The sequence below is a fragment of the Lynx canadensis genome, chromosome A3 (assembly GCF_007474595.2).
Source record: "Lynx canadensis isolate LIC74 chromosome A3, mLynCan4.pri.v2, whole genome shotgun sequence".
NCBI lineage: Eukaryota > Metazoa > Chordata > Mammalia > Carnivora > Felidae > Lynx > Lynx canadensis.
The window spans coordinates 117,941,408-117,968,696 of record NC_044305.1 but is presented as its reverse complement, the minus strand read 5'-3'; the positions used below and the strand labels follow the sequence as shown (position 1 = coordinate 117,968,696).

Sequence of the window (27,289 nt, the reverse complement as noted above, 5' to 3'; positions counted from 1 at the left end):
CAACCTCTAAAGATGTCCCCGTGCTGACAGCTCCTCGGCCGCCTTTTACTGTTTTGTTTTTTGTTTTTGTTTTTCTTATTATGACCTGCCCTTGATATTCATCTCTTCGTAACGTGGCAGGTGGTGAAGGAACAAATCCGCCATCGGGGTTCAGAGAAGCCACCGGGAGCTGGGAGAGCGAGGCGTGGAGAGGAACCTAGAGACCGAAGGGGGAGGTTTCCCAGGAACAGATTCCGAGACCGCACCCGATTGAGGATGGCCGATACCTCCTCTAAGTCCGAGCCTCCGGCTTTGCAAGAGCTCAATGACGATTTCAAGAAACCAACCCTGCCGGTGCCCCCGGCTGTGCGGGGCAGGGCCCCCGCCACCAGTCCTTCAGACCCTGAGGAGGTGAAGAAGGAAGGGCCCACGGCACTGCTAGACCCCGATTCCGTGGAGCCTGACGTCCCGCCAGTGCGGCCGGACAGCGGGGACACCAGGAGTCCACCGGAGGAGCAGCCGCGGCCGCCCACAGCGGCTCCATCCCCTGGCGGTCCGGCCCGGGCTCCCCCATACCGAGAGCCGCCGTGGGGCGGCCCCGCCACGGCCCCCTACAGCCTAGAGACACTGAAGAGCGGCACCATCCTTGGCACCTGGAGCTTGAAAGGGACAAGCTACTGCCTTTTCGGGAGGCTGTCTAGCTGCGACGTGTGCCTGGAGCACCCTTCGGTGTCTCGGTACCACGCCGTGCTGCAGCACAGGGTGTCCGGCCTCGAAGGAGAATGCGACGGCCACGGGCCTGGCTTCTACCTTTACGATCTGGGAAGCACCCATGGCACTTTTCTTAACAAAACCCGCATCCCACCCCGCACCTATTGTCGCGTCCACGTCGGGCATGTTCTTCGCTTTGGAGGCAGCACCCGGCTGTTTCTTCTTCAGGTAAGTAGAAAAACCTAGGACTGAAATCTCCGGAGCGCACCGGTCTGGGTTCCAGAGCTCCTTAAGCTTTCGCGGAGGAAGGAGATTCTCCCAGTAAGCGATTACAAAAGTGGGAGAATCTGGCCCCTTTCCAGGCCTCTGTACACATTGCCGTATTTTTTTCTTTTATTTTACTTTAATGTTTATTTATTTTTGCGAGAGAGCGAGAGCTTGAGCAGGGGAGGAGCATAGAGAGAGGGAGACACAGACTCCGAAGCAGGCTCCAGGCTCCGAGCTGTCAGCGCACAGCCCCACGCGGGACCCGAAGCCACGAACTGAGAGGTTATGACCTGAGAGGAAGTCGGACGCCTAGTCGACTGAGCCACCCAGGCGCCCCCACATTGCCATATTTCTGAAAGTGAGATATGAATTCAGCGATCCTGAACTCTGAAAGAATTCTTTCTCTTGGTTCATCAGGGACCAGAGGAAGACCGAGAAGCAGAATCCGAGTTGACAGTAACGCAATTGAAAGAATTGCGCAAGCAGCAACAAATGATGTTGGAGAAGAAGATGCTAGGAGAAGACTCAGATGAGGAAGAAGAAATGGATACCAATGAAAGGAAGAGAGATACTAGTAGTCAAGATGATGAAATGGGCTGCACCTGGGGAATGGGTAAGAAATTAAAATTGCTGCCAGAGGTTAATATTTTAAATTCATTACTGGTGGTATCTTTGTTTTCTATCATATGCCTTTCATGACTTTTTGAGATAGATGGGACAAATACAATTTGCACACGAGACTACCAAAACCCACAGAGATTCATTAACTTTTCTGATGTCAAAAAGGTGAATTACAGGCACTATGGATTTCTTTTCTTTTTTCTTTCTTTCTTTCTTTCTTTCTTTCTTTCTTTCTTTCTTTCTCTCTCTCTCTTTGTCTCTCTGTCTCTCTCTCTCTCTCTCTCTCTCTCTTTCTTTTTTCATTTTACTTTTAAGTAATCTCTACACTCAGAGTAGGGCTCAAACTTACAACCCAGAGATCAAGAGTTGCCTGCTTTGTGGACTGAGCCAGCCAGGAGCCCAGTCTTTTTTTTTTTTTTTTTTTTTTTTTAAAAAAAAAAATTTTTTTTTTTTTCAACGTTTATTTATTTTTGGGACGAGAGAGACAGAGCATGAACGGGGGAGGGGCAGAGAGAGAGGGAGACACAGAATCGGAAACAGGCTCCAGGCTCTGAGCCATCAGCCCAGAGCCCGACGCGGGGCTCGAACTCACGGACCGCGAGATCGTGACCTGGCTGAAGTCGGACGCTTAACCGACTGCGCCACCCAGGCGCCCCAGGAGCCCAGTCTTTTAATGCATTTTACAGTCCACTCCCTTGTTGTAAACTCTTCCTCAGCATACAACTAATTTATTATTTTTACCATTTAAATGGTACTGGCCTTGACTATTATCATTGGAGAGGATGGAACTATATTCAGTCAAGTAACATGGAATGTTCAATATAGGATAGTCCTTCGAATTTTTGTACTTTGTGTAAATTCCCTGAAATGCGAAATAGCGAATCAGAGAAACCTCATCCTTTAGCCAGAGGAATAAATTGAACTTTCCATAATACCAGACATTTTGGACAATGGGTATTCAGGGGCTAGGAATATAAAAAAAAGAATGCCTCAATATGTTGTTGGGAAGACTGGATAAATATTATGAAATTACTTTTGTAAGTGCCAAACAAAAGCTATAGAAACCATAAGTATGCTAGAGTAAGGGTTCAGAGAAGGGAGTGATCACTAAGGACTTAGACCCACACTGTCCAGTATTGTAGCCACTACCCACATGTGGTTATTGAACACTTACAGTATGGCTGGTCCAAGCTGACTTGTTTTATAAATGTAAAATACTCACTGGATTTCAAAGACTTAGTGTGAAAAAACAATATAAAATACCACATTCATAGTATTTTTATACTGATTACATGATAATTTTACTGGTTGCTCCTTTTTAATGTGGCTACTAGAAAATGAAAACTTTCATGTATGGCTTTCATTATATTTCTTTTGAGCAACACTGACTTAAAATTTGGGAAAGTTTTTAAGTCTACAAACAGACGGGTCTTGAGTTGGAACTTGAAGGAAAGAAAAATTAGCACTTAGGAAGCTGAATATCGAATATTCAGGGTAGGGATTGATGATTTTATTTATTTATTTATTTATTTATTATTTTTAGTTTTTTTTAATGTTTCTATTTTTGAGAGAGACAGAGACAGTGTGAACAGGGGAGGGCAGAGAGGAGGGAAACACATCCGAACCAAGCGCTCCAGGCTCTGAGCTCATCAGCCCAGAGCATGCGCGGGGCTCGCCACCTCACCAAGCCATGAGGTCATTGACCTGAACCCAGAAGTTCAGACACTTAAACCGACATGAGACACCCAGGCGCCCCATATCTATTTTTAATGTTTATTTATAATTTGAGATTATGAAGAGAGAGAGAGACAAGAGAGAGAGGGGGAGGAGAGGGCGTACATTGCGCAGGGGCGGGGCACAGAGAGCGAGGGCACGACAGAATCTGAAGCAGGTCTAGGCTCTGAGCTGTCAGCACAGAGCCTGATCTTGGGGCTCCTCAACTTACAAGCTGTGAGATCCATGACCGCAGCCAAAAGCTGGACTCTTAACGACTGAGCCACCCAGTTGCCCCTAGAGATTGATGATTTAAAGGGTTAATGAGAGGCCAGTCCATCTGGCATATATGGTAAATATTAAGAAATTATATCGGAGACAGAGTATTAGACCCAGGTGATAGAGAATGAGAATGCCAGGCCAAGAAGCTTTAGATTTCTTCCCATGGACAATGTGGTAGGTAATTTGTTTTTGAGATATAGTGATGGGGGAAAAAACAAAAGATGCCATGAAAACAAGTTTTAATTTGTCACACGATTTAGGAAACCTGAAGATATTTATATTGGTGGTTTTGTATGCCCCCTTGTCCCCCACCCCCCACCTTTCTTTTCATTGATAACTGTGTCTTTATGCAGGCTAAATGAAAAGTGGGTGTCATTCAGATAGTCTCTTCTTATGTCTGTCTTTTCTTTCTTTACCGTATCCTGTAGGAGAAGATGCTGTAGAGGATGAGGCTGAAGAGAACCCCATTGTCTTAGAGTTTCAGCAGGAAAGGGAGGCCTTCTATATAAAGGATCCAAAAAAAGGCTCTCCAAGGTTTTTTTGACCGAGAAGGTATGTAAACAGATTCTGACCCTGCCAGTGAAAGGTTTCCACAGCAGCATTGTCTTGTAGATCTTCAAGGTACTTAGAAATGCTGTGTTTTATCTGCTGCTCTCCTTGCTCAGTTCTTGCCCTTGTGGTCAGTTGCTTCAGGTTTATTTTGAAAACAGTAAAAATCTTGTTAGTCTTTCTTGGAAAGTTGGAAAAAAGGGACTACTTTTTTCCGACTTGTCTGGTCTCATTATTCTCAGAAGATCCTAGACTTGGGTGGTGGGGAGATTGACCTAACTTCTTAAAATTCTTGTTTCTACTTCATCTGATCTGTTATAATTCTTTTTTTTTGTTAATATTTATTTATTTATTTGAGAGAAAGAGCGTGCGCACAGGCAGGTGAGGGGCAGAGAGAAGGAGACGCAGAATCCCAAGCTGGCTGTATGCCATCAGTGTAGAGCCCAATGCGGGGCTTGAACCCACAAACCACAAGATCATGACCTGAGCTGAGATCAAGAGTCGGAAGCTTAACAAATTGAGCCACGCATGCGCCCCTCATCTTTTGTAATTCTTAACATGGATGTTCACCTTATATAATTTAAAGAATGTTTCCACAGAGGACTGTTTCAGTAGAAATGCTTTGAGAGAACGTGTGTGTGTGTGTGTGTGTGTGTGTGTGTGTGTGTGTGAATATATATATGAACTGGTTGCATTCTGCCCTTGATATTTGTGCTTCTAAAAATTTTTTTTTAATGTTTATTCATTTTTTGAGAGACAGAGACAAAACAAGAGCAGGGGAGGGGGAGAGAGAGAGGGAGACACAGAATCCAAAGCAGGCTCCAGACTCTGAGCTGTCAGCACAGAGCCTGATGTGGGGCTCAAACTCACAAACTGCGAGATCATGACCTGAGCTCAGGTCAGATGCTTAGCCAACTGAGCCACCCAGGCACCCCAATATTTGTGCTTCTAAAAACCAAAGTGACAACTTACATCTGCACTTATAATAAGTGTAAAAGTTGCTATGTAGTGGACAAAGCTATTTATGGCAAGCTGATTGTTCTGGTCTGAGTTTGCTTTTCTTTGCCTCAAGTTCCCCCTTATTTTATTATCAGATAATAATACCTGGAAATAAGAAGTGAAATGCTTTGAAATTTAGTGTTAAATGAGGTATGGGAACTTGATATTCTATTTTTTTTTTTTTTTTAATTTTTTTTTTTCAACGTTTATTTATTCTGGGACAGAGAGGACAGAGCATGAACGGGGGAGGGGCAGAGAGAGAGGGAGCACAGCATCGGAACAGCTCCAGGCTCTGAGCCATCAGCCCAGAGCCCGACGCGGGGCCCGAACTCACGGGACCGCGAGATCGTGACCTGGCGAAGTCGGACGCCCAACCGACTGCGCCACCCAGGCGCCCCGATATTCTATTTTTTTAAAATGTTTATTTATTTTGAGAGAGAGAATCCCAAGCAGGGACAGCTCAGAGCCTGATGTGGGGCTCAGTCTCATGAATCGTGGGATCATGACCTGAGCTGACATCAAGAGTCAGACACTTAAACTGACTGAGCCACCCAGGTGCCCTGGAACTTGATATTCTTTTATCAACCTTTCCTCTCTTTTCCCTTTGTCTTAACTAGTAATTTTCATATACTGTTAAAATTGTTTTGTCTTTCTTCCTCCCACAGGAGAAGAATTAGAATATGAATTTGATGAACAGGGGCACAGCACTTGGCTCTGTAGGGTGAGGTATGTTCTGTTCTCATTAATGTCCTTTTGTGAAAGTGGCCAATTTTAGGTAATAGACAGTAGACCCAAAGAATAACTTTAGTCTTATTTTAGGCTACTCCTGAATTTGGGCCTTGATAGTTTAATAACATATATCATTGGCAGGTGGGGTGGGGATGGGTCAGAGGCATTAGGAAAAGATTAAGGTCCAACCTTGGCAAGATATAACAAATGAATGGAGAGATTAAAAAGCCATGTCAAAAGAAATGACTATTTTCACCGCATATTAGTTTTTTTCATGAGAATTGGAGCTTAGTACTATGCTATGATTCACTCCAAACCAATACAGATTACCTGTGGATGATTCAACTGGAAAACAACTGGTAGCTGAGGCCATTCATTCAGGAAAGAAAAAAGAAGCAATGATCCAGTGTTCACTGGAGGCTTGTCGAATCCTTGATACTTTGGGGTTGCTGCGGCAGGAGGCAGGTGAGTATATGGGAACACTTTGTTTTTGGAAGGAAGGAAGGAAGGGACAGAGAGAGAAAAAGGGAGAGAGAAAAAGAGAAAGAAAGAAGAAAGGAAGGAAGAATTTAACACAAAAGGCAACGAAATGACTTTTTTTTTTTAATTTTGTTTTTTTTAACGTTTATTTATTTTTGAGACAGAGAGAGACAGAGCATGAACGGGGGAGGGTCAGAGAGAGGGAGACACAGAATCTGAAACAGGCTCCAGGCTCTGAGCTGTCAGCACAGAGCCTGACACGGGGCTCGAACTCACGGACCGCGAAATCATGACCTGAGCCGAAGTTGGCCGCTTAACCGACTGAGCTACCCAGGCGCCCCATGAAATGACTTTTTAGGGAGAAAATGTAAATTGCGTGAAATTCTATGAGCTGAAAAGAAAATATTCCATATCTCAGTACCCAAAGGAAGGCATATTTTCTTTTTTTAAAAAAAAAATTTTTTTTTTTTATGCATTTTATTTTTTGGAGACAGAGACAGAGCATGAGCAGGGGAGAGGCAGAAAGAGAGGGAGACACAGAATCCGAAGCAGGCTCCAGGCTCCAAGGCATCAGCACAGAGCCAGATGCGGGACTTGAACTCACGAACCGCGAGATCATGAACGGAGCCAAAGTCAGACACTCAACCGACTAAGCCACCGAGGCGCCCCTTAGAAGCCATATTTTCTTTCTTTTTTTTTTTTTTTAATTTTTTTTTTTTTTTCAACGTTTATTTACTTTTGGGACAGAGAGAGACAGAGCATGAACGGGGGAGGGGCAGAGAGAGAGGGAGACACAGAATTGGAAACAGGCTCCAGGCTCTGAGCCATCAGCTCAGAGCCTGACGCGGGGCTTGAACTCCCGGACCGCGAGATCATGACCTGGCTAAAGTCGGACGCTTAACCGACTGCGCCACCCAGGTGCCCCAAATTTATCTCATTTTTAAAAGCCTGTCAGGGACACCTGGGTGGCTTAGTCAGTTAAGCATCTGACTCTTGATTTCGGCTCAGGTCATGGTCTCATGGTTCTTTATGGGATCAAGCCCCATGTCGGGCTCTGCACTGACAGCATGGAGCCTGCTTGGGATTCTCTCTCACTCTCCATCTCTCTCTGCCCTGCTCCCTTGCGTTCATTCCCTCTCTCTCTCTCTCTCTTTCAAAAATAAGTTTCAAAAATAAATAAAAATAAAAAGCCCTTCTGGCTATATCATTTATTAATAAAGGCTTATGTTATATTTGTGTTTATCCTAAAATTAGTTTGTATTATCGCAAAGTAACTTATGTATTATTTAAAACTACCAAAGGCTTGGGGCACCTGGGTGGTTCAATCAATTGATCATTCGACTTTTGATTTCAGCTCAGGTCATGATCCCAGAGTCATGGGATCAAGCCCCATATTAGGCTGTGCACTAATAGCCTGGAGCCTGCTTGAGATTCTCTCTCCTTCTCTCTCTGCCCTTCCACACTCACGTTTTTTCTCTCTCTTTCTGAAAATAAATAAAAATTTAAAAAAACCCAAAAAACTACCAAAGGCTTACACAAAATATACCTGTTCCTTGCCCTGCCTCTCCCCAGTCTTCAATCTTAGAAGGCTTTTAACTCTTTTAATTATTTTTTCTGGCATTTAAAAATATCCGTATTTCCCAAAAGGAAGAGTATGCTGTTTTATTTTGAATATTTTATTTTATTTTATTTTATTTTATTTTATGATTGAACTTTTTATAAGTTTATTTATTTTGAGAGAGTGCGCAAGCAGGGGAGGAGTAGAGAGAATGGGAATCCCAAGCAGGCTTCCTGCTGTCAGTGTGGAGCCGGACGTGGGACTCAAACCCACTAACCGTGAGATCATGACCACTAACCGTGAGATCATGACCTGAACCAAAATCAAGAGTTGGACACTTAACCAACTGAGCCACCCAGGTGCAACTGAATCACTTATTTTAAACATTATGTACTGACTCTGTTAAATTAGTATTTAATATTTACATGATTATGTTTATGCAAATATTAGTTAAACTGAGGAGTTTTTTCTTTTTGTTTTTCCTAAAGTTAATAATTGTTTGTTTTTCATGTGTGTGGATTTTTTGTAGCTCTGTTCATTCTTTCCACATCTTTCAAGAGCCTTTCAGTATATTTTTCCACATGGTCAATCACATCAAGTAATTGATCAGTTCTGATTTTTTTTGGAAACATTTCTCCTGAAGAGCAATGTTCTTTCAGGGCTCACTATTCTTTGAACCTACTGGAGCACTGTCATCTGGGACCTCATTTTGCTATCATCCTTGACAGTTCCTTTGTCTTTCTCCAGGGTTGGAATTTCTGTTTCTTGATTCCCAGATTCTCATGTTTCTTGGTTTATTCCCTTGTTTTAGTGGAGCACATCTTTCTGTAGTTTTACAGATTAAAAAGCTGGTACAACAATAGAGGTCATGGATGATGATAGTCTCCAGTGGATTTCACTTCTTTCGTTGTTCTTGGTCTACTCTTTCATTTTGGTGGACATGTAGTGAATTCTTGAGAAAGGATGTATAGCAAGTAAACTATATTAAATTCCCCACTCTGAAAATACAATTATTCTAGCTTTACTCTTGGTTAATTGTTTGGCTAGGAATAGAATTCTAAATGGGAAATAATTTTCCTCCACAGCTTTGAAGGTATTACCGTTACCACCTTATATTCAGTGTTGCTCTTGCAGTCCTAATGGGTTCAGAATCCTTATCTAGTGTATGTCATTTCCCATCCCCTACACACACACTAGGAGTTTGTAGGAGCTTCCCTTTGTTCTCAAGCTTCTGAAACTTAACTATGATGTACCTTTCTGTGGGTCTATTTTCATCCATTTTTCTAGGTACTTGTTGGGTCCTTTTGATCTGGAAATCTTTGATAGTTAGAAACATTTCTGGAATTATGCCATTAATCATTTCATCCTTCTGTTTTCTCTTTCTCTCTTGAATTTTGTTATTTTGATATTGAACATCTTAGACTGACCATTTAAGTTTCTTATCTTTTTTCTTTCTTTTTTTTTTTTTTTTTATTTCTATGTCTTTATTCTTTCTGGGAGATTTCCGCAGCTTTATCTTTACATTTTGCAATCAAGATTTTAATTTCCAAGGCTCATTTTTGTCCTTTGGGTATTCATTTTTAAAATATAATATGCTATTGTTGTTTCTTGGATTTTAAGTATCTCATCTTGCTGCTAATCTCTGCCTTTTCTTTTTTGTGTAGTCTTGGTCCTGCATGTTAGAGGTGTTTCCCAGTTTTTGTGTAGTCCTTGGGTGTAGATTCTTATTTGGGGACAAAAAAAGGTGATTGACAGCTTGGAATATATAGGTGGGGCTTATTACCTTTGAGTAACACTATAGATTAATGTGGGCCTTTTGTTGGGGAACTCCTCATGTAAGAATCGTTAGGTTTTTTCCTCTTCTGCTGGCGGGATTCTTCAGAGAGTACTCTTCTGACTTCCTGCATGAAATTCTTAGAGCTAAGTGCTGGAAGATGGCTGAGCAGATCCTCAAAATTCAACTATTTTCAGGACAGTACTATTTTTAGAATAAATAAATACATATTTAATATGTAGAATATAGAACATAAACTGGGCAGTCCACAATGCAAAGACTTTTTATCTTACCCTTTCTAGGGATTAACCTCTGGATTTTTTTCTGGGGATGAGGAGGTAAGTAGTCAGGGAGGAGGATCTTTTTCTCAACCAGCTTTTACTCAGTTCTTTTTATTTTAGCACTATTGTCTATCCCCGGTTCCAGATCCTTTTGAGGATTCTGCAGTATCATCACATTGGTTCTCATCTTTCCCCACTGTTGTTTTAGGATTCATCTTTTTTAGTTCTAAGTTTCCACTTGTCTGTCTGTTTTATAATTTCCAAAAATTAGGTATTGCTATTCCTTCTCCTGTTCTGTCTTTGTAGATTAATGTTTGTTTATTTATTTATTTGTTTGTTTATTTACTTATTTTTAAGTAAGCTCTGTACCTAACATGGGACCCAAACTCACAACCCCAGGATCAAGAGTCCCATGCTGTGCCAGCTAAGCCAGCCAGGTGCCCCAGTAGATTAATGTTTTTAAAACAGATCTCTTTACCACAGCTTTAGTGGGATATGGGGAGAGAGTGAAATTACATATGTATGTTCAGTGTACCATCTTAACCTGGAAATCATGAAGTTTTTTAAATAAGGACTGTTTTGGTTGTAAATAATAGAAACCCAATTCAGACTAGCTTAGGGAGAAAAGTTATTGGCTCCATCTCCACTATTGTCCATCTCTTCTCCAGGTTGGGAAGAATTGCTTACAGGATTGAAGGAGGAACTGTATGAACTAGGACCTTAAGTTCTGGTCCTATCAAACCAGGAGTCTCCGTGTCACAGGACACCATAAAAGCTGTGTGTGTGTATGTGTGTGAGTCTGTCAATAATTGAGTCTGTCTTTCAATAATTGAAAGATTCTTTTTCTTTTTAACTTATTTCATTACCACTTTTTTTTATCTCCTTCTAGTATCTCGGAAAAGGAAAGCCAAGAACTGGGAGGATGAAGACTTTTATGATAGTGATGATGACACATTTCTTGATCGGACCGGCCTGGTTGAAAAGAAGCGTCTGAACCGTATGAAGAAGGCTGGGAAGATTGATGAGAAGCCAGAGACATTTGAATCATTGGCAAGTTTTATTTATAGAAGTAGCTGTGGTAGTTTAATTTTTTTAATAAGATAATATATTATTTAAATTTGTTTTATAATTACAATTTTTAAAGCAGTGGTGTTGAAATCTGGTATTCAAGTATAACTTTCTTGATCTGTAAATTTGATAGTAACAAACAACTAGTCTTACACAAGTTGGAGAAAAGTTTGGCTTGCTGCTAGAGACTCTGTCTGCCTCACAGTGGATCTTGATCCATTCATAAGCATTCTTTGGGTATGATGTTAATCTCACAAAAAGAAAGGAAAAAGTTCCAAATTTGGACATTCTGAGGTGAAATCAACTTTAGACTTCTGGCAGTCAAGAATTGTGAAAGGAATTTTGAGGAATGTAGTTTGGTAATAGTCTTAAGTAGTATATCCTTCATGAAATCATTATAAGATAGCATGTCTTTTCACTATAATTAGTAGTATTCAGAGCTTAAAACATTACCCAACATCTGTTGTTTTTTTGTTTTGTTTTGTTTTGCTTTGTTCTTTGATTCATCAGTGAAAAGAAATGACTTGAGTTCTTTCTTCTGAGTAAAGTCAAGTCTATGTTCTGTACTTTCATTCTGTTAAATTCTGAATTCAGAAATTAACTCAGCTTGAATCATATAAACGCATGAAAACGTTAACTCCATAAAGAGCACATTTAATTACACTTCTGATTGAATCCTCTTAAACTTGTAACAATAGTGGAAATAAGATGAGGAAGACAGGAAAGCTACCATATTTTGAAAGAAGAAAAACATTTGTTAACCCTGTTAATCTGGGCACTACAGGTTGCAAAGTTAAATGATGCTGAAAGGGAACTCTCTGAAATTTCTGAGAAACTGAAAGCGTCAAGCAAAGGTAAGTTAATGACCCATGAAACAAATATGTATAGGGCATCTCCCATAAGTATTGCACTCTTCCAGGCTAGTTAGTAAGATGTACAGAATATGGAGCCTTTCTAAGGAACAACAGAACATCTTAGAACTATAAGGAACATTATAAATTATTTGGTTTAAACTTTCTATGTAATAGATGAGGGGAATGAAGTGCATTAAGGCAAAGTGATGTCCCAAAGTCTCCAAGCTATAACCTGTTTTCTTATTCCTAATACCAGTAATGTCCTCTGTCCAACTTTAAGTTACTGACTTTTCTACAGAAACTTTGGCTGAGTTTTAAAATATTTGAGGCAATTTTTCTAAACATGTATTATCTTTTTCTTGGACAGCTTTATCAGAGTCGCCATCTCAGGACTCCTTAGATGCGTTCATGTCAGAAATGAAATCAGGGAGTGCATTGGATGGTGTGTCCCGGAAGAAACTTCACCTGAGAACTTTTGAACTGAGGAAAGAACTACAGAGACTTAAAGGGTTGATAAAAATTGTAAAACCAGCAGAGATTCCAGAACTAAAAAAGTAAGTCAGTCTTAGTTATACTTGAAATTTTAAATAAACATGTTTGCACAGATAACATTTTGAATTATATCTTTCTTTTTTTTAAATTGTTTTTAAGTTTATTTATTTTGAGAGAGAGAGAGAAGGTATGAGTGGGGGGTGGGGGGCAGAGAACAAGGGAGAGAGAATCCCAAGCAAGGCTCTCTACTGTAAGCGCAGAGCCCGACTCATGGTTCGAACTCATAAACTATGAGATCATGACCTGAGCCAAAGTTGGATGCTTACCGACTAAGCTACCCAGGAGTCCCATTATATCTTTATTTTCTTAGATAATCATTACAGAATAAAAATAGACTAGGGAGCCCTTTAAAGCACAGAAGGCAGTGATTTCATAGAGTAAAAAGCCATTTCATTTGTGAAATATAGATTGCTGTAGGATTTTTAGAGAAAACTATATTGATTCCTTTTTCATTGGAAAGCTCTGATTTTTTTCTTAATTTTTAATGCAGAGTAAACTTCTTTATTTTTTATTTTTTTATTAAAAAGATTTTTTTTAAATGTTTATTTTTGAGAAAGAGAGAGAGAAAGAGCATGAGAAGGGGAGGGGCAGAGAGAGAGGGAGATGGATTCTGAAGCAGGCTCCAGGCTCCGTGCTTTCAGCACGGAGCCTGACGCAGGACTTGAACTCATGAGACGTGAGATCATGACCTGAGCTGAAGTCAGATGCTCAACTGGCTGAGCCACCCAGGTGCCCCCAGAGTAAATTTTAAAGAGCAACATGCACAAAAGGCTAATTTCCCTAATCTATAAAGACCTTCGAATAAGTAGACAACCATCTACCAAAGAGAAAAATGGGAAAAGGATATCAACTGACAGGCCACTGAAAAAGAAATACAAATAGCTATATAACTATATAAAATGATGCTCAATCTTGCTCATAAGAGAAAGAGAAAGACAAGTACAACAACGTAATACCATTTTTTTTATCTATGATTTTAAAACCACAGATTGTCATTTTAACACCTGATTTGTCATTCCTAAGAACCAGTTGACAATTTTAATGTATTTAAATACTTTTAAAGTGGAATTTCTTCCTTTAAAATGGGGGAAGGCATAATCCCCTAAAGTTGATTTTGGGGAAATTTTTGGAAGAAAATAACCGAAATCCATTTGTAGAAATCGAGAAGATTTTTTAGTAATTTGTGAACAAAATTTTGGGAATAATTTTTCCCAGACTTGACTAGTATTCATGAATGTATGAATGTGCGTGTGTGTGTGTGTGTGTGTGTGTGAGAGAGAGAGAGAGAGAGAGAGAGAGAGAGAGAGAGAATAAGGTCCAGTCTTTCAACTTGACAATATTTTCAAATTTTGTTCTATGTGGTCTCAACAAATTTTGAAAATGTTGAGTAGGTTGTTGCAGAAATAAGCCACTTTAAGTGAGCACAATCCAGGACAATCCAGGTGGGCATCTCAAAAAGTGGCTTTGCCCAGATGGGTACACACACTTAAGAAGGTAATTAATTCTAGAAAGTTTCTCATTTTCTTTTGATCTGTGATGTCCTTCCTATATAGCACCCATTAGTCTTACGTGATATTAAAATGAAATGACATTGCAAATTCAGTTCTTCAGACAACTAGCCACATTTTAACTCCTCAGTAGCCACACGTGGATAGTGGCTACTGTATTGGACAGTGCAGATGCAGAGCATTTCCGTAATTGCAGAAAATTCTGTTGGACGGCACTGCTTTAGATTGTCAGTATGCGGCGCCTTACCCCTGTGTACAAAACCTGTGACTTGATGCTGGGGGCATTGTATAGATAAACATCTAGGTACTGGGGGACAATTTTTATGTTGAGATGTAAAGATAAAATGTATCTATGTATCTGGAGCCCTTGATTGTACAGAAAATTTGTCCCTAAATTACTAGCAGTTTTGTTAAAAGATTTATGTGTAGTTTGGTTATTTAATGCAGTGATTGATAGGTCAGTCCACAAAGGTCTGTTTGACCCTGGTGGCATTTGATTTACTGATAGTGAGGAGGGGGGTTAGCACTCAAGTTAGACTCCCTAGCTTTCATTCTCAGCTCTATCAATTACTTTTTGGGCATTTTGAGGCAAATTATACAACTTCTTTGACCTTCCCCTTCATCATCTGTCAATTAGAAGTACTGGTGATGTTGCAAAGATGACACGAACGGCACTTGACAAAGTGTCTGTATCATCATTGTGATCATTGTCCTGTTTCTGTTATACCTAGCAGTTATTTGTAACATTGTGTTTGTGGAGAAAGGGTAAAAACTCTGGAGGTATAGCTGAGGGTAAACAAATTAACAGTGAATTTTAATTCCAACTCTGAAATCCTTTCCCTTGCTAAGTCATCCCTTCCAGAGAAGGTATGCTAGTCTCCTCCACAGCCTCCCTTCCTGCTGTCTGTGTGTCTGCTTAGTTTCTCCTCCCTCTCCTACTTTATATCCTGGACTTCAGATGTGTGTACCTTGTGCTCATTCAGCAGCACATGTACAGATGTGTGTACCTTTTCCCTCCTCTTCTCACTTTGGTTGACCTTCCAACCTTTCTACCTAACACCCCTCCTGCCCCTGCCCAAGCAGCTCTTGATTGGGATCCTGTCTTCTGCCATTTTGTCTCCTTGGGGTGACTTTGCCCATCTTCCAGACAAGCCAAGCTATTTAATGGAGCTGAAGAATATCTGGGTTGCTCTTGCTTTTGTCTTCTATGCTAGAACCTTCCCGAGACCTGTAGGGAGGGGCTGTGAAGGATAGTATTTGATGAAAAGTCTTTACAGACAAACAGGCAGGATTTTTCTGGTGGCCTTAGCAAGGCAATGGGTCCGTCCATGGTAGAGAGCAAGGTGGTGAGGCTAGGCCCAAGAGCACCACTGAGGGGGTAAGACTTAGGTAGAAGAAGGTAGTAGTGACAAATGGGGCTTCAGTATAGAGCAGCAAGGTCATTTTCTCATATGGCTCACTGTGTGTCTTGAGTGCCAGTGCTGTCCCTGTATTCCAGAATGCAGGCCTGCCCTTCCCTATGTCTCCTCATGCTATCTTGTCATCGTCACCTCTGCCTACTCTCTGAATGTCTTGTCAACTCAACTACATCCTTTTTGTTTTTGCTGTGTCCTTTTTTTTGCCCCTGCTGTTTCCCAATTTCTATAATCTCTTGTTTTTGCTCTTCCTTAGCTTTACCCTAGTGGGCTTAGCTGTTATAACTCTCTCCAGCCAGTGAGACGCTGACAAACTCACCAGTTGTAAGGTCTCTCATTATGTCCTTGTCATTACTCACCACGCAGCGTAGCCCCTTCACAGAGGTTTTTTGTTTTTGTTTTTTTAACTTCTGTGATCAGAGCCTTTGTCCATGGTTATGATAAGTGTGGACTCCAGGCAAGACACTGTTGGTCCTCTTGCGAGGTTGGTGGAAAATAGGGCTTTACTTTATGGACCCCTCTCCTGCCACTTAGTGGGAATGGGATCTTGCCCCATTTGCCAGTGACCTTCGTACTGTTAGCATCATTTTATGAAGGTGAAGTCATGTAGCATGTTGGGACTTACTGAAGTTAAGAACCTCATCTCACCCTTAATAGTCCTGTGTCTGTGACAGTCAGCAGTATCATTGTCCATTCAGACTCTGTTGGCCTTTTCCTGTTGGTATATGCTTAGATATTCATTTCGTGGAAATTTTTGTTTCCCAGAAGTTTCTTTGTCAGAGTCCAGAGTGTTTTTAGATAAAATTTTGGCCTCACTGGAATAGACATGTACAATTACTCTTTCTTCTTAGGACTGAAAGTCAGACTACAGATGTGGAAAACAAAGCTAAAAAGCTTACGTTGCCTCTCTTTGGTGCCATGAAAGGAGGAAGCAAATTCAAATTAAAAACGGGAACAGTAGGGGTAAGTTGTGGGTCACGGTGTTAAACTTTTAGCTCTCAAGTCAATTTGCATATAACTGATTTGTACATTGAACATCAGTGTATTAATTTGTGATGGATGTTGCATTTAAGAAGTGTCTCTTTTCCTGGTGGGACTCAACATTTGTTAGTTATATAGTCACTGCACCCGGCTCTGCCATGTGGTGTTCCTTACTTCATTTAATCCCTTCAACACTTGCTGACTTGTGGGAATTATTGCCTCTCGCAGGTGAGGAAACAGGGTCAGAGAAGTTAATTACGGGACACATCATCATCATTAAGTGACTAGACTGGCAATCAAATCCAGGTCCTCTCTTTTTTGAGTTTTGTGATCTCTCTGTTATCCTCTAACACTTCACTGGTGAATGTTTTTGTTTTATATACATCCCTGTTTACAGGTCCAGCTTTTAGAAGGTTTTCATCACCCCAAAGAGCTGAATCTTGTGTATTAGTGTGCAAGGGCTGCCCTAACCAAATACCACGGACTGAGCGGCTTAGAGGACAGAAATTTATTTTCTCACAGTTCCAAGATCAGCATGCCAGCAGGGTTGGTTTCCCCTGAGGTCTCTTTCCTAGGCTTGGGGATGGTTGCCCTCTTCCTGCATCTTCACGTGGTCACTTGTCTGTGCACTTGCACCTGTGGTGTCTCCCCTCTCCTCCTCCTCTTATAAGAGTACCAGTCATAGTGGGATGCCTGGGTGACTCAGTTGGTTAAGTGTCTGAATCTAGATTTTGGCTCAGGTCACTATCAACGTTCGTGAGATTGAGCCCCAGGTGGGGCTGACAGTGCGGAGCCTGCTTGGGAGTCTCTCCCTCCCTCTCTCTCTGCCCCTCCCCTGCTCTTTCCTTCCGTGCATGCTCTCTCTCTCTCTCTCTCTCACCCTCTCAAAAAAAAAAAAAAAAATACCAGCCATATTGTATTAGGGTCCTACTCTAACTGCTTTGTTTTAACTTACCTCTTTAAAGATTTTATCTCTAAATATGGTTACTTCTGAGGTACTAAGGATTGGGACTTCAACGTATGAATTTTGTGGGGACAGAATTCAGCCCCCAGCACCTTCAATTAGGGTAAACTGCCATCTGGGGGAAGAAGCCTGAAGTCCCAGCCATGTGGTTGACCTGAGATGGAGGTTTTTCTGTGAGGATGGGGGGACTGGAAGTACTTGTGTTTTAGTTAGCGGAAAAACTCTACTTAAAAACTCTCTTTAGGGGTGCCTGGACGGCTCAGTCAGTAGAGCATACAGCTCTTAATCTCAGGGTCATAAGTTCAAGGCCCATGTTGGGCATGGAGCCTACTTAAAATAAAATTAAAAAAATAAATAAAATAAAAAGCTCTCTTGAAAGGATTACTGAATTAAATCCTTTATTTAAAAAATGATATGCCCAACGTACACTTTGGTACTTTCTATTTCTTAAGCTGCAATCAACTTTTTCTAGTAATTACTTTTATTGAGAGGTCTTGATCAGAAAGTTTGACTTTATTCTTCAAGGAATGTCTTTTCTTCAGGATCTGTTTTACCGATTTACATGTCTTATTTCCTTGAATTGAGTTAAATCTAAAGTGAAAAATCTAGGCAAATAATCTGTTTCTTAGATTTTGTGATGAAGATCCTTTAACCCCCTGAGGGGTAACAGGACAGAGTTCCTGCAGCAGGTACTCGCCTGGAATAAATGTTTTCATTCCCTACAAGCTGTTTCAAGTGTTTTGTACTTAATATTCTTTGGACCCTAGAAACTAATAAAGATATGTGTTAAGGGTCCACAGATGGATAAAAGCTCATGTGCGGGTCCTCCTTCCAGCAGACTTCTGCAGGGTTCATCAACCTGGAGGGGTTAGACATTCTCCACATTTAGCTTAACCTCCTTGAGGAGAGTTGTCTCTTTCTCATTATGTAGAACTCTTCATTCATGGTTTTGTTTCCTTTATAGAAGTTACCCCCCAAACGTCCAGAGCTCCCTCCAGCTCTAATGAGAATGAAGGATGAGCCTGAAGTAGAAGAGGAGGAGGAAGAAGAAGAAGAAGATGTGGAGAAGGAAAAGGAGGAGGATGAAAAGAAAAAAATGGAGGCTGAGAGCAGTAGGTTACAGGCAGAGATAGAGCCGGAAGAAGCAGTGCAGGAAGCGAGGCCTCCCACTGATCTCACATGTTCTAAAGAAACAAAAAACCATGGTAAATCTTTCTTCTCCTTCCTATGCTGTTCAGTGGGGCATTTGCATTAATTGTGCAGAGGTCTAAAAAGCAAAGCCAGTTCTTGCATGTGCATTTTGACTTTGTGGCACTTTATGATATATAACACAGCTGACTCTGTGAAAACATATTTTCTTGGTCTTTCTTTGTCAGTCATTATTTATCCTCATTGCAAAATAAGGGCAGGCATTTCCAGTGTATTCCAGAGTTGTGAAACTTTGAAAGCTGTGGAATCTGAAACCACAGTTGCTATGAGATAACCCTGAGCAGCTGCCACTGTGTGATTGGAGGGCAGTGGACTAGGTTCATGATGAGGCCTGATTAGGTGGTTTAAGGATAAACCTCCTCTTGCTCTTTTTTTTCCCTATCCCTAAAACAGAGGCTAAGCATAATTGTACCCACTGTGCATGCTGCTCAGGAAGCATAATGCCTTATTCATCTTTTTGTCCGTGGTACCTAGCAGAACACCTAGCAGAGACCCACCTCAGCAAAGGCTTGATGAAAAAGAGGGAATTGATTGGCTTTTGAATATGTTTTCTTCTGATTATAAGAGGAAGATAAATTCATTTTAGAAACTTCTGATCATACATCAAAGTCTAAAGAAGAAAAGAGAGATCTACTGCAGTCTCACCCCTAGAGATAATTGTTTATCATTTTAGTATCTTTCTCTCCTTGTCCACTGCAGGAGTTACTTTCCTGCAGGGTGGCCAAACTGTCTGGCAATATTAAGACTTCACAGAAAATAGAGAGCTTGACGAAAAACAAAACAAAAACTGACATTAAATATGTGTGGGAAAGTTTGCATGTCTACTTCCAAAACAAACCAGGCTTATCTACATAAAACAACAGGCCTGGTATGTAGACATTCTCTTGAATCATCCTCAGTTGTTTGAGAAAAGAAAAGTTACTGTTTTTTCATCTGTGAGAGATCTTTTGTTTTTGCATTCTCCTTTTGTTTAGTTATTGGCAAAATGCTTAGCCTTTTCAAACAAGGTACGAAATACATGCTTTTTTAATGAGTCTAGTCTCTGATCCATATATTGTGAGGGTGGCATATAAGCAGGCCAGCAGGAAGGGGAGCAATAAGTATTGTATTTTTTCTTTAAAGGAGCAAAGGAAATATGTGTGTGTATAAAAATAGAAGATTTTAAAATTTGGTAAAGATACATTAATTAGTAAATTTACAGCTGATTAGGGATTACTCTAGGCCTCTTTTTTTTTTCACTATTAGGATTATGTTGTACATGCTATTTTTTTTTTTTTTAATTTTTTTTTTTTTCAACGTTTTTTTTAGTTTATTTTGGGGACAGAGAGAGACAGAGCATGAACGGGGGAGGGGCAGAGAGAGAGGGAGACACAGAATCGGAAACAGGCTCCAGGCTCTGAGCCATCAGCCCAGAGCCCGACGCGGGGCTCGAACTCCCAGACTGCGAGATCGTGACCTGGCTGAAGTCGGACGCTTAACCGACTGCGCCACCCAGGCACCCCTACATGCTATTTTATAATCTATTTTTTTCTCTGTCTTGACATGTTCTTTTATTTTTTTAATTAATTAATTTTTTAAATTAATTTTTTGTTTTTAATTTTATTATTAAACAAAATTTTTTTAAAAATTTACATCCAAATTAGTTAGCATATAGTGCAACAATGATTTCAGGAGTAAATTCCTTTTTTTTTTTTTTTTTTTTTTTTTTTTTTTTTTTTTTTTTTTTTTTTTTTTTTTTTTTTTTTCAACGTTTATTTATTTTGGGGACAGAGAGAGACAGAGCATGAACGGGGGAGGGGCAGAGAGAGAGGGAGACACAGAATCGGAAACAGGCTCCGGGCTCCGAGCCATCAGCCCAGAGCCTGACGCGGGGCTCGAACTCATGGACCACGAGATCGTGACCTGGCTGAAGTCGGACGCTCAACCGACTGCGCCACCCAGGCGCCCCTAGTTTTTATTTTTTTAATGTTTATTTTTGAGAGAGAGACAGAGACAGGATGCGAGTGGGTTGGGGCAGAGAGGGAGACACAGAATCGGAAGCAGGCTCCAGGCTCTGAGCTGTCAGCACGTGGGGTGCAAACTCACAAGCTGCGAGATCATGAGCTGAGCTGAAGTCGGACGCTCAACTAACTGAGCCACCCAGGCGCCCCTTCAGGAGTAGATTCCTTAATGCCCCTGACCCATTTAGCCCATCCCCCTCCCATAATCCCTCCAGTAACCCTCTGTTTGTTCTTCATATGTAAGAGTCTCTTATGTTTTGTCCCCCTCCCTGTTTTTATATTATTTTTGCTTCCCTTCCCTTATGTTCATCTGTTTTGTCTCTTAAAGTCCTTAAAGTTCCATATGAGTGAAATCATATGATATTTGTCTTTCTCTGACTAATTTCACTTAGCACAATACCCTCCAGTTCCATCCATGTAGCTGCAAATGGCAAGATTTCATTCTTTTTGATTGCCGAGTAATACTCTATTGTATATATATACCACATCTTCTTTATCCATTCATCCATCAATGGACATTTGGGCTCTTTCCATACTTTGGCTATTGTTGATAGTGCTACTATAAACATTGGGGTGCATGTGTCCCTTCGAAACAGCACACCAGTGTCCCTTGGATAAATACCTAGTAGTGCAATTGCTGGGTCATAGGGTAGTTCTATTTTTAAGTTTTTGAGGAACCTCCATACTGTTTTCCAGAGTGGCTGCACCAGCTTGCATTCCCATGTCTTAAAATGTTCTTTTAAAATGTGACTTCAATAAGCATAGTGGTCCATCATATGCATGTGCCATGATTGATTTAATCAACTCCATATTGTTAGACCTGTACATTATTTGTTAATTTTTGCTATTATAAACATACTGTATGTAATAAATCTTGGTATTCATCTCTGATTATTTTCTTTGAATCTGTTCCTGGAAGTAGAATTTCTAGGCCAAGGAATATGTACATTTTTAAGGGTTTTGGTAAGTACTGCTGAAAAGTTTTAGCTCAGAGTTGGCCAGTTTTTAAAGTGGAAAATTGGTTTCTCTGTTAGACATATGGAGGTACTTTTTTTTGAAAATCTAATTAAGGTTATTGAAGCTAATGATGGTAAGGCTGGATGATTCTGTATTTACTTAGCTTTTCTTGCTTTTGCCTTTGTTTTCTTGGTTCCCTCCTATGAATTAAATAATAACAGTACACTCTGGTTCTGCATTTTATAGAAAACATGTCTCAACTCAGCCAAGTGCAACAGAATAAAGATTATCAAGAGATTAGTGAAACAGCTGCATCATGTGAGGAACCCTCAGGCAAGTAGCGTAGCCGCCTCCTTAGCTGCTCTGCACATAAGCAACCAGCTGGTGTCAGAGGAGGGGTTGGAGTCGAGCTGAAGCAGCACAGAGCGTGGCCTTTCACAGAGCATGCTGGGGGGAGACGTTGCTGGAACATATGAGAGGTTATGTTTGCTGCCATCCCATTTGCCTTTCTTTATTCCTTTTCTGCCTCTTGGGTTCCATTTTCCTGACCTGCAGAATACCTGATGCCTTCACTCTTCCCATGGCCATGCATAGCCCTCCACAATTTTCCATCTCCCAGAGATGAGTCTGTGCCTATCATGGGAGTGATTCCAAAACTATTAAAAGAAATTGGTTGAAAAGTTGGCCTTTTAATAAAAAGGACTGGTTTTCTACTGCCTTTTTTTTTTTTTTTAATGTTTATTGGGGTGCCTGGGTGTCTCAGTCGTTTGAGCGTTGACTTCAGCTCAGGTCATCATCTTACCGTTTGTTGTTTTTCATGTTTAATAAACATTAAAAAAATAAATAAACATTTATTTTAATGTTTATTTATTTTGAGAGAGAGAGAGAGAGAGAGAGCATGAGCAGGGGAGGGGCAGAGAGAGGGAGAACAGAGAGGATACCAAGCAGGCTTGACACCAGCCACCCAGCACAGAGCCTGATGTGGGGCTCGAACCCACAAACCGTGGGATCATGACCTGAGCCGAAACCAAGAGTCAGACGCTTAACCAGCTGAGCCATCCAGGCACCCTGCTTTATCTAAAAAAAAGTGTTTATTTATTTTTGAGAGAGTGGGGAAGGGACAGAGACAGAATTTCAAGCAGGTTCTGCACTAACAGTACAGATATGGGCTCAAACCCACAAACCGGGAGATCATGACTTGAGCCGAAATCAAAAGTTGGATGCTCACTGACTGAGCCACCTAGGCACCCCTCTACTGCTTTTAACTGTAATGGTTGAACTGTAGAATAGTAAAATCAGCCCATTTTCCTTTCCTTTTTCAAATAGTGCGATTATATTCAAGCTCTAGAACAGCGTTTGGATTTGAAAGCTAGGGTTATTAGCAGAGGGAAAATTCTCTCTTTAATAGAATCTTGACAGTAGAGGGAATTTTTAAGAATTTGATTGTTACGTGTTTTCTTCAATTTTTATAATGTTCTCTAAGGAGGAATTTTTCTTTTCTATTTTACTTATTCTGAAATAGCTATTGCCTCTTTTTTTTTCTTTTTCTCAAATTAGCATCAAAGAATGAATATGAGAAAAACAGAAATGAATTGAAGAAAAAGAAAGCCCCCGGTCCAGGCAAAGTAAGTACCTTAGTCATAATCTTCACGTCTCTAGGAGTAAAAATGAATCCCCTTGTCATGGACCACATTCAGAAGAGTGAATTTTTAGGGATCACCTTAGCAGAGTTCCCAACTGCCTAATACCTCCTCTTCTAGAAGTCTGGGCTCTCTTATTTTTGAATTTTTGTTTTCTGAATTCTCTGTTGTCTCCATCCACACTGTTCCCTATAACTGTGCATATACCTCTTTTATTAATTTGTGAATCTTTGTTCATATCCTTTTATGCCATACAAAGACATTTGAATAATATATTCTTATTTGACCTTTTATTACACGGAAAATAGAATGTAATGTACTGCATTATACATCTTTTTTTTTTTTTAACCTATTGTGGAAATCATAATAGGTATTGGTATACCAAGGGCTTCCTACTGTATGGATGTACTATACTTAACCATTTCTCCATAGATTGATGCTGGGTTGTTTCTTTTGTTTTCTTTTTAATTTTTAAAAATGTTTATTTTTGAGAAAGAGATAGAGCACGAGCAGAGAAGGGGCAGAGAGGGAGGGAGAGAGAGAGAGAGGAGACAGAGAATCCAAAGCAGGCTCCAGGCTCTGAGCTGTCAGCACAGAGCCCGACATGGGGCTCGAATCCACAAACTGTGAGATCATCACCTGAGTCGAAGTCAGACACTCAACCGAATGAGCTACCCAGGCGCCCTGACGCTGGGTTGTTTCTAGTCTTTTATTATAACAGTGCTATAAGGACGAATCTTGTGTGTACAAAATTTTGTATGGATACAGTAAGTTTCCAAAAGTGGGATTGCTAGTTGTGTTAGGAGGTCCGTAAGACCACCCTCAGGCTAGATAATTCATAGGAGGCCTCACAGGACTCAGCATGTAGTTGTACTCACAGCTGTGATTTACTACAGTAAAGGATACCAAGCACAGTCAACAGAGGGAAAAGGCACATGGGGCAAAGTCTGAGGAAACCAGGCTAAGCTTCCAAGAGTCCTTTTTCAGTGGAGTCACACAGGATGTGCTTAATTCCCCTAGCAGTGAGTTGTGACATCTTGTGAAATGTTGCTAACCAGCGAGGCCCATTAGAGACTCAGTGCCCACTGGGGACTGATCATATGGGTACCTCCTGCCTGGCATGTACTCCAGTTTCATTCTCCAAGAAGGAAAGTAGATGTTCAGCATGAACCCTATTGTTTTTTACAGACAGTTTAGGCATAGTGAGCCACTTTTATCAGGGTAGTAGGAACTCTCCTGAAATCCAAGTCCCCAGAAACTAGGTGAGGGCCAGCCTTGCAAACAGGCCTTTCAAAGGATAGCAGTTAGGCTTGCTCTGTTAACTCTTTTCTCCACCTAGCTCAAAAGACAAATACCAAAATTCCCTGTATGGAGATCATACCATTAGAACTCATATCTCTGTTAACTGCCTCTTTTAAAAAACCTCACTCACTCTCACTGGCTGAAAATCAACTTGTTGAGGCTTTACAGGAAAAAGTCAAGGTTCAGAGATGTTCTGCCATTTTTTGGTTACTTATGCGAAGGTAATTAATGGAAGCTGCTCTTAGTTTTTGTTTGCTGACAGGCATAGGGATAATAGTTCTTAGAGTTAAAATTATTTTCAGTAAAATAACTTATGTTTTCTTTGCAGCTTCCAGCAACACTTTCCTCCAGATATCCAGAAGATGACCCAGACTACTGTGTGTGGGTCCCACCTGAAGGTAGATTGTATTTACTTTTCTTCTCTTCTGAGACTTATTCTCCTTAAGACTTATTTATATTTCTGAGTAGGTAATGTATGTTTAAGGTTCAAAATGTGAAGTTTTTATAAGAGTATGAAGTGGGAAAATTCTCCCTTCTAGGGGAACAGGTAGAGTAAAACATCTAAAGAGATACATCAACCAAGTATAATTTGTGGATTCTGCTTGGATCCTTATTGGAACAAACCACTATTTTTTTTTTTAAATTTTTTAACATTTATTTATTTTTGAGAGACAGAGAGAGATACAGCACAACTAGGGGAGGGACAGGGAGAGAGGGAGACACAGAATCCAAAGCAGGCTCCAGGCCCTGAGCTGTCAGCACAGAGCCTGATGCAGGGACTCAAACTCACGAGCCATGAGGTCATGACCTGAGCCGAAGTCAGACGCTTAACCGACTGAGCCACCCAGGCGCCCCTGGAACAAACAACTTTTAAAAAAGTTACATATGAGTTGGATAATTTTGCATACTAGCCAGATGTTTGATACTATTAGGAAATTATTAATTATTTCAAAGTGTGAATTATGTTTTTTAGAAAAAGTTCTTCTAGGACTGTGTACAGAAGGTTCACAGGTGGAATGATAATTGAGATTTGCCTTAAGATAATGCCTGGGTGGCTCAGTCGGTTAAGTATCTGACTTTGGCTCAGGTCATGATCTCGTTCATGAGTTTGAGCTCCATGTTGAGCTCTGTGCTGACAGCTCAGAGCCTGGAGCCTGCGTTGGATTCTGTGTCTCCACCTCTCTCTGCCCCTCCCTCCCCTCCCTCTCTTTCTCTCTCTCAAAAATAAATAAACATTAAAAAAAAAAAAGATAATCCAGTAGAAGCAGAGGATGAGGGAGTAGTAGACAAAGCAGGATTTGCCACATATTGATAATTGTTTTAGCTGGGTGATGAGTACATGGAGGTTCATTGTATTTTTCTCTTCTGCATGTATTTTAAAATTTCTTTCAAGTTAAAAAACAACAACTTCTGGTTCTACCTCATCTACTCAGTATTTTCCATTAAAGCCAACAAAATATCGCTTTCTTATGACTTAAAAAAAAAAATGTTTATTTACTTATTTTGAGGGGAGGGTAGGGAGAAAGAGAATCCCAAGCAGGCTCCACACTGTCAGCACAGAGCCTGACTCAGGGCTCAATCTCACTGTGAGCTCATGACCTGAGCCGAAATCAAGAGTCAGATGCTTAACAGACAGAGCCACCCAGGAGCCCCTCTGTGACTTCTTATATGTGTCACGTGAAATGCCTGTGTAAACAATAAAATACATGATATTTCACCACCTTTTTTACACAAATAGAAGCATATTCTGTACCTTACTGTTTTGTACTTATCACTCTATGGATATCCTTCCGTATCTATTTATAGATTTCCCTTTCTTTCTTTCTTTCTTTCTTTCTTTCTTTCTTTCTTTCTTTCTTTTTTTCTTTCTTTCTTTCCTTCCTCCCTCCCTCCCTTCTTTCTTTCTTTCTTTCTTTCTTTTTTTTTTTCTTTCTTTCTTTCTTTCTTTCTTTCTTTCTTCTTGTAGCATAGTTCTTTTTTATGGTATAGATATACCTTTACTTATTTAACCAGTTCCCTCAGTGAATATTTGCTGTTTTCAAGTTTTGCTATTATAAACAACTCTGCAGTAAGTAGTCTCTAACATAACATAATTTTGCAAGTGTAGAGTTGTGTGTGTAGAAAAAAAAAGTCATAAAAGTTAACATACTGGATGAGAGACTATAAACATTTTTGAGATTGTGAATTGCATTCTATAGAGAGTATACAGTTTATGTTCATACACACGCACTTAAGGCAATATATGAGGTGCTTGCTCCCCATAAGCTTATCACAGGTTGCTTTTTCTATGGATCAAGTTTCTCATACACTAGTAGTTAACAGAAATTTTGGTACTAGAAATGTTTGCTTTTTATCAGCTAATAAATGTGAAGGTAGACATGAAAAGACGACCATGTTTTGAAATCATATGCCAAAGGGCAGAGTTCTGGAATAGAAGAAACCTCTTTGTCTGTTTTACTTTTTCGGACACTAATGTCTGAGTATCTTTTCCCTCCTGACTTTGGAGAAGTGAATGTATTTCTTTTTTTTCTTTATACTTTGATCTAGGCCAAAGCGGAGATGGCAGGACCCATCTTAATGACAAGTATGGCTATTGACTGCTTCAGAATCCTAAAGGAAGACTTGTGGACCATGTGACATGGGATATTTAGGATAATATATCAAGTTGAATGTCCAGAGAAGGAGTTCAGGTGATCTTTTGTAAAATCTGGTGACTGGCCTTTTCTCCCATTCTGTGGCTCCAGAAATTTATCTATTCCTCTGCTTCTTTTGAATTTGGCGTTTATGTTTAAAAGTGTTTGTGTATGTATGTAAAGAGAAACCATATATTTTGAGAATTGGTAAAGTGAGAGACATGACTCTATTAAAAGAGAAGGTGAAGATGTCTCATGTTTAA

General features: G+C 40.4%; 1 protein-coding gene across 1 annotated transcript; it reads left to right on the top strand.

Annotated features, from left to right (window-relative positions):
• Positions 1-104: 104 nt before the first annotated feature.
• Positions 105-27,289, top strand: LOC115510988 (solute carrier family 4 member 1 adaptor protein). Its single transcript, XM_030311394.1, is given in 15 exon segments — positions 105-918; positions 1,375-1,570; positions 4,002-4,090; positions 4,092-4,125; positions 5,787-5,847; positions 6,176-6,315; positions 10,833-10,993; positions 11,796-11,865; positions 12,233-12,419; positions 16,192-16,303; positions 18,250-18,490; positions 21,698-21,784; positions 23,009-23,076; positions 24,722-24,791; positions 26,941-27,289. Coding segments are annotated over 15 exon segments (2,229 nt in total). The 5' UTR covers positions 105-255; the 3' UTR covers positions 26,991-27,289.